General features: G+C 41.7%; 1 protein-coding gene across 9 annotated transcripts in view; it reads left to right on the forward strand.

Annotated features, from left to right (window-relative positions):
• Positions 1 to 14793, forward strand: part of DOCK9 (dedicator of cytokinesis 9) — a 989328-nt gene that overhangs the window by 405618 nt on the left and 568917 nt on the right. For all 9 annotated transcript variants that reach the window (XR_011194943.1, XM_069205169.1, XM_069205175.1 and 6 more), the window contains exon 4: positions 3707 to 3789. Coding sequence is in view for 8 of the 9 variants with exons in the window: in XM_069205169.1 (XP_069061270.1) it covers positions 3707 to 3789 (83 nt within the window). In the remaining variant the exon portion in view is untranslated. The remainder of the gene's footprint in view (positions 1 to 3706; positions 3790 to 14793) is intronic.

Raw genomic sequence — 14793 nt, forward strand, 5'->3', positions numbered from 1 at the left:
TGTACATACGTTTATTTACAGTGTGAGTGCAGTTCTGTCAGTAGCAAAGCATACAAAACACAATACCCCATGAAGTGAACATACAAGAAAATAACAGTGAGAAATCGATTGCCTGTGGTATTAACACTTGGCCGTTCACAATGTTTAAATGATCTAGAACACCAGAAGACTCCTGAAAACAAAAAAAAACACAACAAAGTTCCAATGCAGTTAATGGAATGGTGGCATTATTCAAGCAATGTTGGCTGGCATATAGTTGGCAATCGCTTTCCTGTTGGTGAAAATAATATTGGAATAGAGGGTCACACTCTTACAATCAGTAGTGAAATATTTGCCTGGTTCGCAGGACTTTACCATCTACAGCCTTAGTAGTAATGAGCACTAAAACCAAGCTTCATCAAAGGTAAACACTGGATATCGAAATGCAGATAAGCAGTAACCTGTAGGTGATATAGAAACTACCTCGGACCTAGTGAAAGTGAGTCACTGCGTCCAGGAAGATAAGCCTATTTCTGGTCCATGGTTAGGTGGAATCTATTCCTTAATTTGGGGGACATGTTGTAACTCGGCAGCACTGTAGGCTTACAGGTGTGGATGCGGCAGACCTGTGCTTTACTTTCAAACAATAGTGTGCAAGTCGCCAGACTCAAGAGGCTCACACTGGGTTGCACAGGCCCCTTTTGACTCGGTTAACATGAAGGCCAGCCACGTTCTGGAGTACTGCACGAATACCAATTTAATTGAAGAACGAAAAAAGAATAACAGTTGGTAGAGGGAGGGAGTATGTTCGCTAGGCAGAGTCACAATTGACGTCAACTGCACTTGTAGATACAGTTTCTTGAGAGGGCTGTCAACCGTTCTATTGTGAGAGGTAGAGATGACCTCAGGGTGCTATGTCGGTGTATCTTGCCTCCTTGAGCTGGCCGTGGCTTCTACACAGGCAAATTCAGCAGCAGGGCAAAGCAAAAGAGCCCGAGCAGGGCCTCCAAGAATTTTCCCAGCCAGAGGAAATAGGCCGCACTCCGCTTCACTTTCTGACATCCCCAACACCAGCTAGCTTGTCGTTTTGTGTAAAGAGATGTTCAGTAAGACAGTGAGAAGGCCCAGCTCATATTTCCGAGCCCTCCCAGTTTGCACAGCATCCTACTGCCAATCAATGTCTGCACATCCTTGAAGTTGAATATCTATCCAAGCAGGTTGGGCCACAGCTTCCCTCATCATGAGGGTTTCTGGGGAGGATACTCTTTCTCCTCTTACCAGACTATCTTGTGGCCGTGACTGCCTATGTGCAGCTAACCAGGTACTTTCAAAAGGCATGCTCTGGTGGATAGGTTTCATCTTTCTTCTAGGCAGATCCTGGAAGCAAAAAAGCAGGAGTGTGAATAGTAGTGTGGTACAAGGCTGCAGTCTTTGTTGTCTGGCAGGATCCTGCATCCATCTTGCAGCCACCATTTTCACAAATCAGGAATTATTTCTGATGACCTGGTGATATCCTCAACAACAGATATGCTGCTGATGATCACAAACGAGTTCTTATGCACCTAGGTTGTGATGTTCATTATTGCAAAAGCTATCCGCATATTGTTTGCTAAGATTTCCAAGCACTCAAAATCACAATGAATGGGTCCTTTTCTGCCCCTTGCCACTGGACATAATTTACATGGGAAGACCATTAGGTATCACCTCTTAGTGCACCTACTGCACCCCAAAATAGTAACCCCCTGCCATACCATAGCAAACCAGTGGATGTCTCTTTTTCAGCACGAAATGTGCAGTTTCTGAGGTCCCTCATGGTCCTCACAGACCACTGATAAAATGTAAAAGATAGGAGGAAATAGGGCCAAATGCAAGACTGGCAGTTATGTTACGTCTCCACAGAGGGTCCGTAGTCCTTACAAAGACCATTAAAGCCAATTAAAGATCTGTGTAGTTCACATATATGGTAGCATGCATAGTCTGAGATGTGTTATTAGAACACATGCCCAATGAATTCAGATTGTCGTCGTGAAGGCAGAGGGCGGAGTATGTTAAATAATTTCCAGACTAAGTGGTTAGAAACAGGAATTACAACTAGAAGAGTAAGCCTTAGCAAAATGTTTGTGAAACTGACCCATTGACAGTGAAGCTGTCATAGTAGACTGTGAAAAACTGTGACTTCATAGCTTAATCTGCATGCCTCGGTCAGGCTTAACCCTACATCTGCGATTTGTTTTCAGTATGGATTGTCTTCATTTGTTGAGTTAGCGATAAAATACAGTTAAATATTTTAGCTCTTTTGTTCTGAGTTTTAGGTCTATTTGTATGTATGCAGTTATGGTGGGAAGTGTTGAGAAACTTTTTGTGAAAATCCTGAAAGTTGTGATTTTGTAAGTGTTAAATATATATTCAATGGGCACCCTTGTGGTACTCCTGTGGGAACAGTCATTTTACTGCCCTACTAGTCCACATTCTAGATTCAGTGTTGCTTTAGGCTGACCCTATGAGACAGTACATCTGTCTGATTGTAAAAGACATATTGGGGTTTACCAAGAACACAAATGCTTGCAGGCCACCCATTGCTTACCATTGGCCAGATTTACTGTCACTCTTATTTGTCTGCTTCTTATTCAATGGCCTGCCTTGTCCTTCTTGTGTCTGTCGCTCCCCTGGAGCATTTTCAATGTATGTGTGTATTACCACTGCTTACTTTAGGGGACCCACTTTTTCTTTTGACTAAGTACTCCACGAGAGTGCATGTGTTTTTCAGCTGTCTTCCTCATTTGCTTCTTTCCCCCGCTCTATGTTGCTCTCTCTCCCTGGTGCTTCTCCCCTACCACCTCATCGATGCACTTGCCCTTTTGTGCTTCTCCTCAGAGCTCCACATTGCTCTTTTTCTCATTTGCTTTTCTCCCCCTACCCTCCGCACTCCACGTTGCTGTTTTTCATTAGTTTACTTTTCTGTACCTCCACCCACGCCTTCTGTGTTGTTTCCCCCCTCCAGCTCACTCTGTGTTGCTGTCACCATCCCCAGACATTCTTTTTATTTATAGATCCAACTCGAATCCGTAAATATAAAGGGGAAAAAAGCCTGTGTCATTTTGTAGGCGCGCACGTCTGGTGTGCATGCATGCAAAATAGTGTGGGGGTGTGGGCGGCTGCATCTTTTTTTGTTTGTTTTTTAACAAATTTTCCTTAGCCAGGCTGCACAGCACTGGGGGATGCTGTACAACATGACTAGAAACCACTGGCACAGCTAATAGGTCCCAAAAGTAAGACCTATTGGCTATATCAGTGTCTATCCTGTGTTTGTAAGTCGCTTGTGCCGCCGTAATTATTCACCAGTCACGAATCTGTGAACTAAAATCTGTCATTTGTGGGCACATTCATGAGTATTTCTAGTTGTGAAAATTATTTTCTGGTTTTAGGTCCAAATCTGTAGAAATGTGTGCATTCCTGTATTTAAAGTTCATGTAAACACTGCAGATTAAATTGTTTTTGTTTCTAAAAAGCTTAGATGGTTTATTTATCATTACTATAAAGAAAGCTGATGCTTATACCATCGTACATTTAGGATGTTTAACCTTACAGTACGCTTTTTGTCCCATGTGATTGGTTTGCCTATTTCAGTGGAGTATAGTTCTTCTCCAAAAGCTTAGCACTGTGTATTTCTGAAAACATAGCCCTATTGACTTGGCTTGTTTTATGGAATTTGTTTCCCTGGATATAGTGCATCAAGACCTACAATTCGGACTGGCACGTGGTGAATTATAAATATGAAGACTACTCGGCAGATTTCAGGCTGCTTCCTAAGTGAGTACCTGCATTTTCTTTTACCCATTATTGTTGGAATTACTTTTTATGCGCATTACAAAGCAATCATTCTCTGCACCGTTCAGAGAGAGCATGGAAATGCATTCATCCTTTGCTCGCTCAGAGATTTCATACCGAGGCAGCAGTGTAGCTTAATGCTGAAAATTATATTTGATTCTGGCTTCGCTTTCAATGAATATATTTATTGCCCTTTTTTAGATGTTTTTCTTAAACTTGTAGATTGAATTGTATGATAAATGCTGCATGTGCTGGAAGACAATTCTTCCTTTTCTCCCAATACAAGGTGTAGTTATGTTTTATATTGCAAGCCTGGTGTTTCTTTTTACTTTGAAGTGAACATCAGTGCAGGGACAATAGGAAAGAATTGGGCAGAAGGTAATTGGCCAGAGTATACAGGGAGTGCAGAATTATTAGGCAAGTTGTATTTTTGAGGATTAATTTTATTATTGAACAACAACCATGTTCTCAATGAACCTAAAAAACTCATTAATATCAAAGCTGAATATTTTTGGAAGTAGTTTTTAGTTTGTTTTTAGTTTTAGCTATGTTAGGGGGATATCTGTGTGTGCAGGTGACTATCACTGTGCATAATTATTAGGCAACTTAACAAAAAAATATATATACCCATTTCAATTATTTATTATTACCAGTGAAACCAATATAACATCTCAACATTCACAAATATATATTTCTGACATTCAAAAACAAAACAAAAACAAATCAGTGACCAATATAGCCACCTTTCTTTGCAAGGACACTCAAAAGCCTGCCATCCATGGATTCTGTCAGTGTTTTGATCTGTTCACCATCAACATTGCGTGCAGCAGCAACCACAGCCTCCCAGACACTGTTCAGAGAGGTGTACTGTTTTCCCTCCTTGTAAATCTCACATTTGATGATGGACCACAGGTTCTCAATGGGGTTCAGATCAGGTGAACAAGGAGGCCATGTCATTAGATTTCCTTCTTTTATACCCTTTCTTGCCAGCCACGCTGTGGAGTACTTGGACGCGTGTGATGGAGCATTGTCCTGCATGAAAATCATGTTTTTCTTGAAGGATGCAGACTTCTTCCTGTACCACTGCTTGAAGAAGGTGTCTTCCAGGAACTGGCAGTAGGACTGGGAGTTGAGCTTGACTCCATCCTCAACCCGAAAAGGCCCCACAAGCTCATCTTTGATGATACCAGCCCAAACCAGTACTCCACCTCCACCTTGCTGGCGTCTGAGTCGGACTGGAGCTCTCTGCCCTTTACCAATCCAGCCACGGGCCCATCCATCTGGCCCATCAAGACTCACTCTCATTTCATCAGTCCATAAAACCTTAGAAAAATCAGTCTTGAGATATTTCTTGGCCCAGTCTTGACGTTTCAGCTTGTGTGTCTTGTTCAGTGGTGGTCGTCTTTCAGCCTTTCTTACCTTGGCCATGTCTCTGAGTATTGCACACCTTGTGCTTTTGGGCACTCCAGTGATGTTGCAGCTCTGAAATATGGCCAAACTGGTGGCAAGTGGCATCGTGGCAGCTGCACGCTTGACTTTTCTCAGTTCATGGGCTTTTGAATGAAACGCTTGATTGTTCTATGATCACGCTTCAGAAGCTTTGCAATTTTAAGAGTGCTGCATCCCTCTGCAAGATATCTCACTATTTTTTACTTTTCTGAGCCTGTCAAGTCCTTCTTTTGACCCATTTTGCCAAAGGAAAGGAAGTTGCCTAATAATTATGCACACCTGATATAGGGTGTTGATGTCATTAGACCACACCCCTTCTCATTACAGAGATGCACATCACCTAATATGCTTAATTGGTAGTAGGCTTTCAAGCCTATACAGCTTGGAGTAAGACAACATGCATGAAGAGGATGATGTGGTCAAAATACTCATTTGCCTAATAATTCTGCACTCCCTGTATTGTGATGAAGTAGCAGGGGTGAATGCTGTCAAATCGTTAATATGTGAGAGTTTGATAGAGGAGAATGTGAAGGCCTGCGTCCAGGGCACAGGAATGATACGCTGATGTTTGGAGTCCAAAAGACGAATTGTTAGGTAATTCACATCTTGATAGTTCGGCTGTGGAAATCGGCATTTTCTCCGATGCCAGTAGACCGGTTCCCATGTTGCCAGGTGTGTTTGGTTCCTGGGGGTTTTGGATAAGAAAAAGGCTTACTTTTTGGGAGGTTGGTATGTCGGGGGCACGAGAAGTGGTGTGTACGTTCACATTGTTGTGCTTTAAAACTGTTTATTGATAACAGTGGCCCAACATGCTGCACAGAGCCTTTAATAAACAACTCAGAAAAGGTACACTTCACCAGACTGCAAACGGGCGCGTGAGTGCAACTGGATCCCTGGCTCTAGATGTCCTGAAATGATATGTTTCACTTCATGAAGCCTCGCCATCATGAAACCCTTTAAACTCTTCTGGGGAGCCGAGAGTGGTGGAGATCCCTGGATCGAGAAATTCGCACAGAATCTAAAGCTGATGTATTTTGATTGAACACTGTGTTAAAATATGGACAAAGCAAAATTTAAATTTTATCCGCCTTGAGACTTTGTTTTAGTAGTGCACCCTTTGTCAGCGTGGCGCCTTTCGAAACCCCCGTGATAGCGCTCTGGTCAGTGGCCGCACATGAACTTGTTTTCCTAAGTAGACCCCGGTGTGGTTCGTAGGAGCTAGGTGTTCAGTAAAAATGATTGCATCTCTTCCGTGACCGAATCTCCCAGAGGCACAGGATAGTAACCCAAGACTTTAACATAGGATGCTCTCCTTGAGATGTCCAATCTGTAAAGCTTGTCACCACACACACACGTCATGTTTTTTAGATTCTTTACTAGGCCCACAACTCCAGTTCTACATTTTCAGAGCTGTTTCACTTTAGTTTTCGAAGATTTGCCAGTGACTCAATGAATTCCACGTATTCTCCATCCTCTCCAAAAGAAATCCAGCTACAGCAGAGGACTTTTCCACTTGTCTAATTGATTTAATCACATCCGGTGTTGCCCTCCTTTCTCTGTGGCTTTCAGCACCTCACTCCTGTCTGTGGCCTCCATTATAGGTTTCTTCTTTTTTGCACGTGTGGAGCTGGAAAAAATGTTTGCATATTCTTGTTCTTTGCAGTAAGCAAGTGACAAAAGAAACTTGAAAGAAAGCATGGTATACATAAAAGCTATGGTCCGCAAAGAAACATAATTTCAAAGTTCTTGTGGCTTACACATGACAGGAAGAGTAGGAAGACCTAGAGTGAAGGTGGAGACATAACAGATCACAAGACTTTAATCTTTTACACCTATGTTTTCAAGTCCGCTAATTGTAATATCCATAAATGTAGATTTTGTTTATTGCTGTTGTGCATATGAAACACTCACTTTTATTTAGGACATGAAGGGGAGCATTACACTTCTAATTTTATATTGCAACCGACACCAGCCAAAAATAAATCACTGGCCGCACTGCACGTCCCAGTAGCCTGGGTAGGAAGTTGCAGCTTAAACTATAAATTGCATGGCCGTGATATCACTTAAGTCGTTGATTTATGTGCTTCTCCCTTTGACTCTTGCAGCAGGATATCTTTGTGCTGCTTATGAGGAAAAAGGTTAGACATCTTGAAGCTTGTGGTGGTCAAACTGGTGGCTACATAGAGAACTCTGCCATTTTATTTTAGTCCCACACGAACAAGTGAATAATTACCTTGATATAAACCTGCCCGGAATGTTACAACCCACAATTAACTACTAACTTGACATTCTGGCTAATGCTTGCTTTCAGATTAGTAAATTAATCTAGACTTCATTACAATAGCTTGGCACACGCATATTCACTAACACAACTACAGCTGACAATTGTGTTTCTGTTTTTAAACTTAAATTTACACTAAAGACACAATTTGCCCAGTTTCTTAAAGTTTCTCCTCACCAGTCAGTCATCTTGTATGACCATTCTCACCCACCTAACCAATGTGGGTATGGCAGAAAAGTAAAGAGTTTCCTGATGGAAATGAGCAATCGATCCCTGGACAGCTGTCAGAACTCTCGGTACGTTACCTTTAGTCAGTGAGCTAGGAAGAATTTTAATTATGTTATATTATAGGACCTGTTTAACTGCACCACTGTGGGGAGAAAATCTTATCTCTTTTCAATACACCTATGAAGATTAGGCACAAAAAAATACAAAAGTGATCCTCACCTTTCTGTTTTCTTTGTTGTCTAACTCTGTCAAGCACTGTGCAGACATGTTTATGATAGATTTCAGAGGTATTTAAATGGTCAGTTGTGAGCTTCCGGCTTCCTCTTCAAATAGCTTACCACTATTCTCTTTCATCTCCTTCGCCTAGCCTGAAACTGGAAGGAGGAGCACTGCTGAGCCAGCACAAGATGGTTCTTGCTGAAGAAGCCTCAGGTGCAGTCTGGAACACTCTGGACCAGAAGAGAACTGCCTTGTGCCAGGGAAGGCAAAAAGCAATGTGAGCAGACTTCCCACTAGCGTTGCTACTTCTCAAAACCTGCAGTCTGCCACCAAGTTCAAGGGTTCATCATCATCTGATAGCTTCATCGGTTTGAGCCTCACTTCACAATAGGTTAGGTGTTCTCATTTTTTAGCCATTTTCTATCTTCTGCTGCTTCTCTTACCGCAAGACCTCAATAGCGCTGTCCAGTTACATAGAGTATCCATCGCTTTTTTTATTGAAAATTCCCCTGAAGGATCAGAGAAACGGTTTAGGCTTTTAATACTAGTTGTGGGAACTAAGAGAAATACCACCATCTGTCCACTTTTTCTGCTAGTCAGCCCTCGGAGGAACTCTTTCCTAATGGTCATGTTTGCTTTGTCCAAGTACAGTGCACTTAGGCCTGTTTTAAATAGACTGATCTGCAAAGAGCAAACCTAGGGTCTATGGCCCCCACTTCATAGGAGGCCAATTTCGGTTCCATTTTCATCACTCTTTGCCATCTCTCTCTGGGTGAAGGTATACTTAGTTTTTCCTAAGTGACATGTTCCTATTTCTGCCAACCTGCCAACATTTCACAGTCCGTGATTTTCTATAAGTCCAAACCTAAATTTTCAATCTCTACATTATTTGTAGAAGGTGATGTCCTGTCCAACAGCTTATCCTGGCATACCTACCATGATTAATTCAACCCTTTTTTGGAGATTCCAGCATAACTAAGAAAAAATCTAAACATTTTCAGTTGAATCATTCCAGTCATGGTACCTCCGCTTCCGAAGCTGATCTGAGACAGCCAGCCCTCTTGTAATTCTGAGTTCATTATCAAACAAATTCTTATTCTGGGACTCCGAAACTATTTTGAGCAGTAAAGATGTCTCATATTGTTGGATTCAAACAGCTACTGGCGTTTGGGGTCACTATGAAGATGTTTGTGTGTCTTTATGTTTTTTACTGTAGTCACAACAAAAAGCTGACAAAGAGCAACAAATACATCGATATTTACCACTGTGCTGGAACACCTGACTACAATTTATAGCATTAAAGACTTGTGTGGGAAACAAGTAAAAGTAAGCATGTTGTTCATTTTTGCCATCTGCAGCAAAGGAAGAAGGCATTCCTCAATGGCCAGAGGGAGAAGTAACAAACGCAGAGACCTGATTGTTGTTAAAGGGTTGTGTGATTTATAGTTGTAGGTGCCGACTTCCTAACCAGACTAATAAAGTACTTTGTCAGGGCAATAAAAGTATTTTTTGCTTTTGACAGTTACAGTCAAGCGTTGAAGTATGTCCTCCTCTCCGGTCCTAACATAGTTTTCTCTTCTTGAAGTACTTTTTTAGCTCGCAGCTTGCCAGGCAGCACAGTTATCTGTTTGCTATAGACACCTTGGGGACTTTCAGAAAATTGGCCTATGAATGCATTTTGCTCGTTGATTACCGTTAGCTTTGTGTTTTGTTACTCAAACCTGCTGGCTTCTCATTTGCTGGCTTTTTTTGTTTTAGGCTTTCCAGAATCAGCCCTTAAATCGTGTTCTTATCTCGACACATTTGCAATGCATTCCAAGACCAAGGTCAAATGTCAGGCGCTGTCTTCCAAGAGTACTTGTTTACTTTTCTTTCTCTGACTTCAAAGAGAAAGAATTTAAGTGACAATCTTGCTGGATACTGAGGATAGGAAACAGTGTTTTTTTTCTAAAATACAACATTTAAAAATGAACTGGCTAAGTATTTCAGAATATATCAGAATTATGAACACACTAATGAAGTACATTTTTTGTTATTTCTGAAGTGTATTGGAAACAAATATTTTAATGTGGTCAAAACGAATCATTAAACTAGGTGATGCAATTTTCACCCATTTATATCCATGCACACTATAGTTTTATTAGTAAATCATGTTTGTGTAAAATTAATTGTAATTTCAATTGAAAATGTACTGTGCTATCAACCCATGAATACTCCCCTCTACGCCACTCCACTCTACTCTGCTCCACTCCATATTACACCACTTCATGCTACGGCTCTCTACTCTACCTGTACCACTACTGTATGCCAATGTACTCTTCGCCACTCTACTCTGCATCACTGAACTCTTCACCACTGCACTCTACACCACTCCAGTCTGCACCACTCCAGTCTAGGCCACACCAATCTACTCTGCACAGCTCCACTCTACACCACTGTGCTCTGTGCTACTCTACAAAAATGCACTCTGTGCCACTCCACTCTATGCCAATACACTCTACTCCAGTGGTTCCCAACCTTTTGACTTCTGTGGACCCCCACTTTATCATTACTGGAACCCAGGGACCCAGCTGAATCATTATGGGAATCTGGGGACCACAACATTCAACTCTATGCCCCTGTACTCTACCCTAGTTCACTGTACACCACCCTAATCTACACTGCACCATTGCACTCTATGCAACTGCACTCTTCACCACTTTACGCCATTACACTCCACTCTGCCACTGCACTCTACTCCATTCTACCCTTAACCACTGCACTCTATGCCAATGCATTCTGTCAGTGCAATTTATGCCAACGCACTCCACACAACTGCAGTCTTCAACTTCACTCTACGCCACTTCACTCTACATCACTGTTCTGACACTACTCTGCAATACTGCACTCTCCGCTACTCTACTCTGCACTACTCCACTGCGTGGCGATATATTCTACTCTGCACCACTCTATTCTACTCTACTCTGCACCACTCTACACCACTGCACTCTATGCCACTCATCTCTGCTCTGCACTCCACGCCACTGTACCCTATGCCATTTAACTTTACGCCACTGCCTTCTGCCTCGCTCAACTCTATGCCACTCCACTCTGCACCACTCTACGCTACTGCACTCTGTGCCACTCTACTTTGCACCACTCTACTCTGTGCCACTTCACTATGTGTCATTCCACTATGCACCACTCTATTCTACAATGCTGCATTCTGCATTGTATTCCACTGAACTCAAAGCCACTGCATTCAATGCCACTGAAACACCACTGTGCAACACTCTATGCCAGTGCACTCTATACCAGTCCGCTCTACTCTGCCACTCCAGTGTATGCCACACTGTGACTCCACACTATGCCACTCCCAATACACAACACTCTGCCACTCCACTCTGTAGAACTCTACTCCACTCTTCACTGTTCCACTCTACGCCACTTCACAGCACTCTCCTCTATGCCACTAACTTTTAGCCATGCTGAACAGCAGCCAAGCTGGTTAATAACATGGCTAAAACACATTGGCAAAGCCAATAGCTCTTACATAAGCGAGACCTATTGGCTTTGCCAATGTTTGTTACACAATGGCTTCATCTTGAAAACATGAACAATCCACCTTTTCTGTGCAGGCGTTCAGTCAATGACAGTGAAAACTGGATCATTGCAGAATCCACTCCCACTTCCTACAGCCACGTGGTTCGCCAGGCTTAAAAAGAACAGCACTGGTAGCCAGGAAGGATGTCTCGGTGTGGAGTGGAGGTGTCAGGGAGACGTTCCTTACAGACTCTGCACAAGCGTCTCTTTGAAAGGTTTCAGCCTTGTATGTTGTCTAAGGGAGAAGGGCAGGGATCCAGCATGCGTCTCACTTGAATTCTGCTGGGATCTTCTCTTATTGGGGGGGAGAAGCCCGATCCCAGTGAAGGCTTGACTTTTGACATCACACAGTAAGCGTGAAGACTGCTGATTGCGAGAGATAATGATTCGATTTGGCACTCTTCCTCCCCCGCTGAAAAAGCACCAGATGAAATAAGGATAGAAGTTTGAAAATGTGATTTTGTTACGTTCAACATCGTAGAGAAATTCAAGCCAGTAACTTGACCAAAGTGGCAAAACACTAGCGATACCATGTTGCATCCCTAGGGGATCATCATGCAAAACGTACGGCAGAACTTACATTTTTATATCTAATCACACTTAGGGGGTTATTCCAACTTTGGAGGAGGTGGTAATCTGTCCCAAATGTGATGGATTTACCACCAGCCGTATTACGAGTTCCATAGGATATAATGGACTCGTAATACGGCTGGTGGTATATCCGTCACTTTACCGTCACTTTTGGGACGGATTACCACTTCCTCCAAAGTTGGAATAACCCCCTAAGTGTTTTTTTTTTTTTAATTTTGAAACATTTTGTTGCTAAAAAAAAACTACTCGGTTATTAAAAAACGCAAATGAATTTCCATTCAGGAACGAGCACTATTGGTATGATCCAGGCAGAAATACATAAAACCTTTATCTACAGGACCAGAGCAGCAACCAACATATCCTCCTCAGGTAACTGTGGCGCTAACTGCTTCTTCGTTACAATTGCCACATCGTCCGTCACTCCCACCACTCACATTCCAGGAACAAGCTCTGATTTTACAGGGAAGTGCTGATGAAGAGAATTGGAAGACACGTTTCCTTTTTTTCATGTATAGAAAGAAAGGGAAGAGCAGAAAATGATATGCATATAACTATTCTAGCAAACACTAGGAAAACTAGAAAACATAACTTGAATTATATGAAATATGAAACATTCCAGAATGCTGAATTCCTCCCCCCCCTTTAACTCCTCCAGAAGCCCCCTAGCACTACACTACCTCTCTATGGACAGTCAATCAAAATGAGTGATGAGTGATGGTCCTTCAATTAAGCAGTTTAGTGGGACAAACTCTCACTCACTGAACTTAGGGTAGATTGCATGAGCTTCAAAACAGCGATCTAGATTTCCTTAAAAATTCACACACTTTGTCTTAGTACAGTATTTTGTAATGGTGACAAAATAAACCGTAAGCGCTCATACTTTTAATGTGCCTCCAGGTGTCCATTGAGCTGAATGGGTAAGTCAAGAGGAACCTCGGCATGTGGTCTATGTCAATAGTCAACATCAAACAAAAGAGGGGGACACAAAGGACTGCCAGGGGTAGGCCCATGTCTTTTCCCGTCTGGCCCCTAGAACTAATAACTAACATCGGTGACACTAGTCTTACTTTGGTACATTATATTGTAACTATGCCACTCTAAAACTTCCCTTTTCATTTGATAAGTTTGCTGCTTTTGAATCTTACAACACGCAGCCCTTTGACTTTTGGGTGTAATGATGTTTGGGCTCCTTCTGCAATCTTGGTTAACTGTCCGCCACCCACATTTACATAGTCACAAATCCCCTCTTTGAAAAGACAACCATTCTGATTATAGACTGCTCTTTAGTGTATATAAAAGTAATAGTTTGTTCCAAGGTGGGACTCTCTGTAAGGCATTGATGTTTGTAAATGTTCTGACTATTGTTCCTGAGCATTGTGTGATTTCTAAGGTAATCGCTTATGAAAGGTTTGACACCTTATGTGCCTTCCAGAGTACAGAACATTGCATCATACTTTTCCAAAATTTTTTTCATAGCACATATGGAATATGTTCTGTCAAATGGCACACTTATCTATTAGCAGGATTATAAACACCAACCTCTTAATCATCAACATAAACTAGCTCATAAATTCCCCATCCCCTCCATATAGACCATGCTGAATATTATTGAATTTATTTATCTTCTCCAATCCAGTCTCCATTATCTGTCTCCGGTAGCAGTTTGTAGGTACCAACTTGTCCACTTGGACTAATTTATTGCTTTAAATAGACAATTAGTTGGTCACTTTCCAATAAGGCAGAATCTCTTTTGATAAATACTTCTCCTTGGGCCAACTGCTGACAACAAATTTGACAACATCATGTAATACCACATATTTGTTAAATTCCAGTACCCATTTATTCTCTTCTTCACAGGCAACTATACCACCTACACTTGCTATGAGATATTATTTAATCTCACTCCCGTGCTCTTGTTCCTCTTTATTCTCCACAGGTCATCTAAATAAACAAACTGATCTGCAGTCTTTTCCACTTTGAACGTATTCCACCTTAAAACAAAACTCCAAAAGTTTTGCAGATAATCTTGCTTACCTACCCGTGGACCTCTTAATCTTGGCACTTGATAAAAGTCTACCAATGGCCGCTATCCCATCCTCCGCACAAACATTGTATATTACACATAAGGTTTGTTAGTAATTTGAACTCTGCATGATGTCACCACCCTTGTATATTGAACCCCTTCTTAGTCACATACACTTTCCCGTTAATGTTTACTTTCCCTTTAATTTTTTTGCCCAATAAATCAATTCTGTCCCGAAGTAAACCAATAAATATATTCTGCTGCTTTTTAATGCTTCAGTTGTCACTTCGGGTGTTAATAATAATTTCTCAGCTCCTTGAATTTGGTTTATATGACAATGGTCATGCAAGCTCTGGTATCTACAAATATTTTGATTTATTGTCCAATAAAAACATATTAAGGTCACAGTCAACTACCCCACCTGTTTTTTTTCTTTGTTTACATCCTTTACCACGAGTGCTAATTCTCTTGTATTCCTTCTTGAACCGTCATTACTGTCTGCTTCTTCACTTAAAATACATGAAAATGGAATTCCTGCTATCACCACCTCTGCATATCCTCTGGAAACGCTCCACAGTTTGTTCCTACACTGTTGTCCAATCAAAGGGCACAT

Source organism: Pleurodeles waltl, chromosome 8, assembly GCF_031143425.1.
Source record: "Pleurodeles waltl isolate 20211129_DDA chromosome 8, aPleWal1.hap1.20221129, whole genome shotgun sequence".
Classification (NCBI taxonomy): Eukaryota; Metazoa; Chordata; class Amphibia; order Caudata; family Salamandridae; genus Pleurodeles; species Pleurodeles waltl.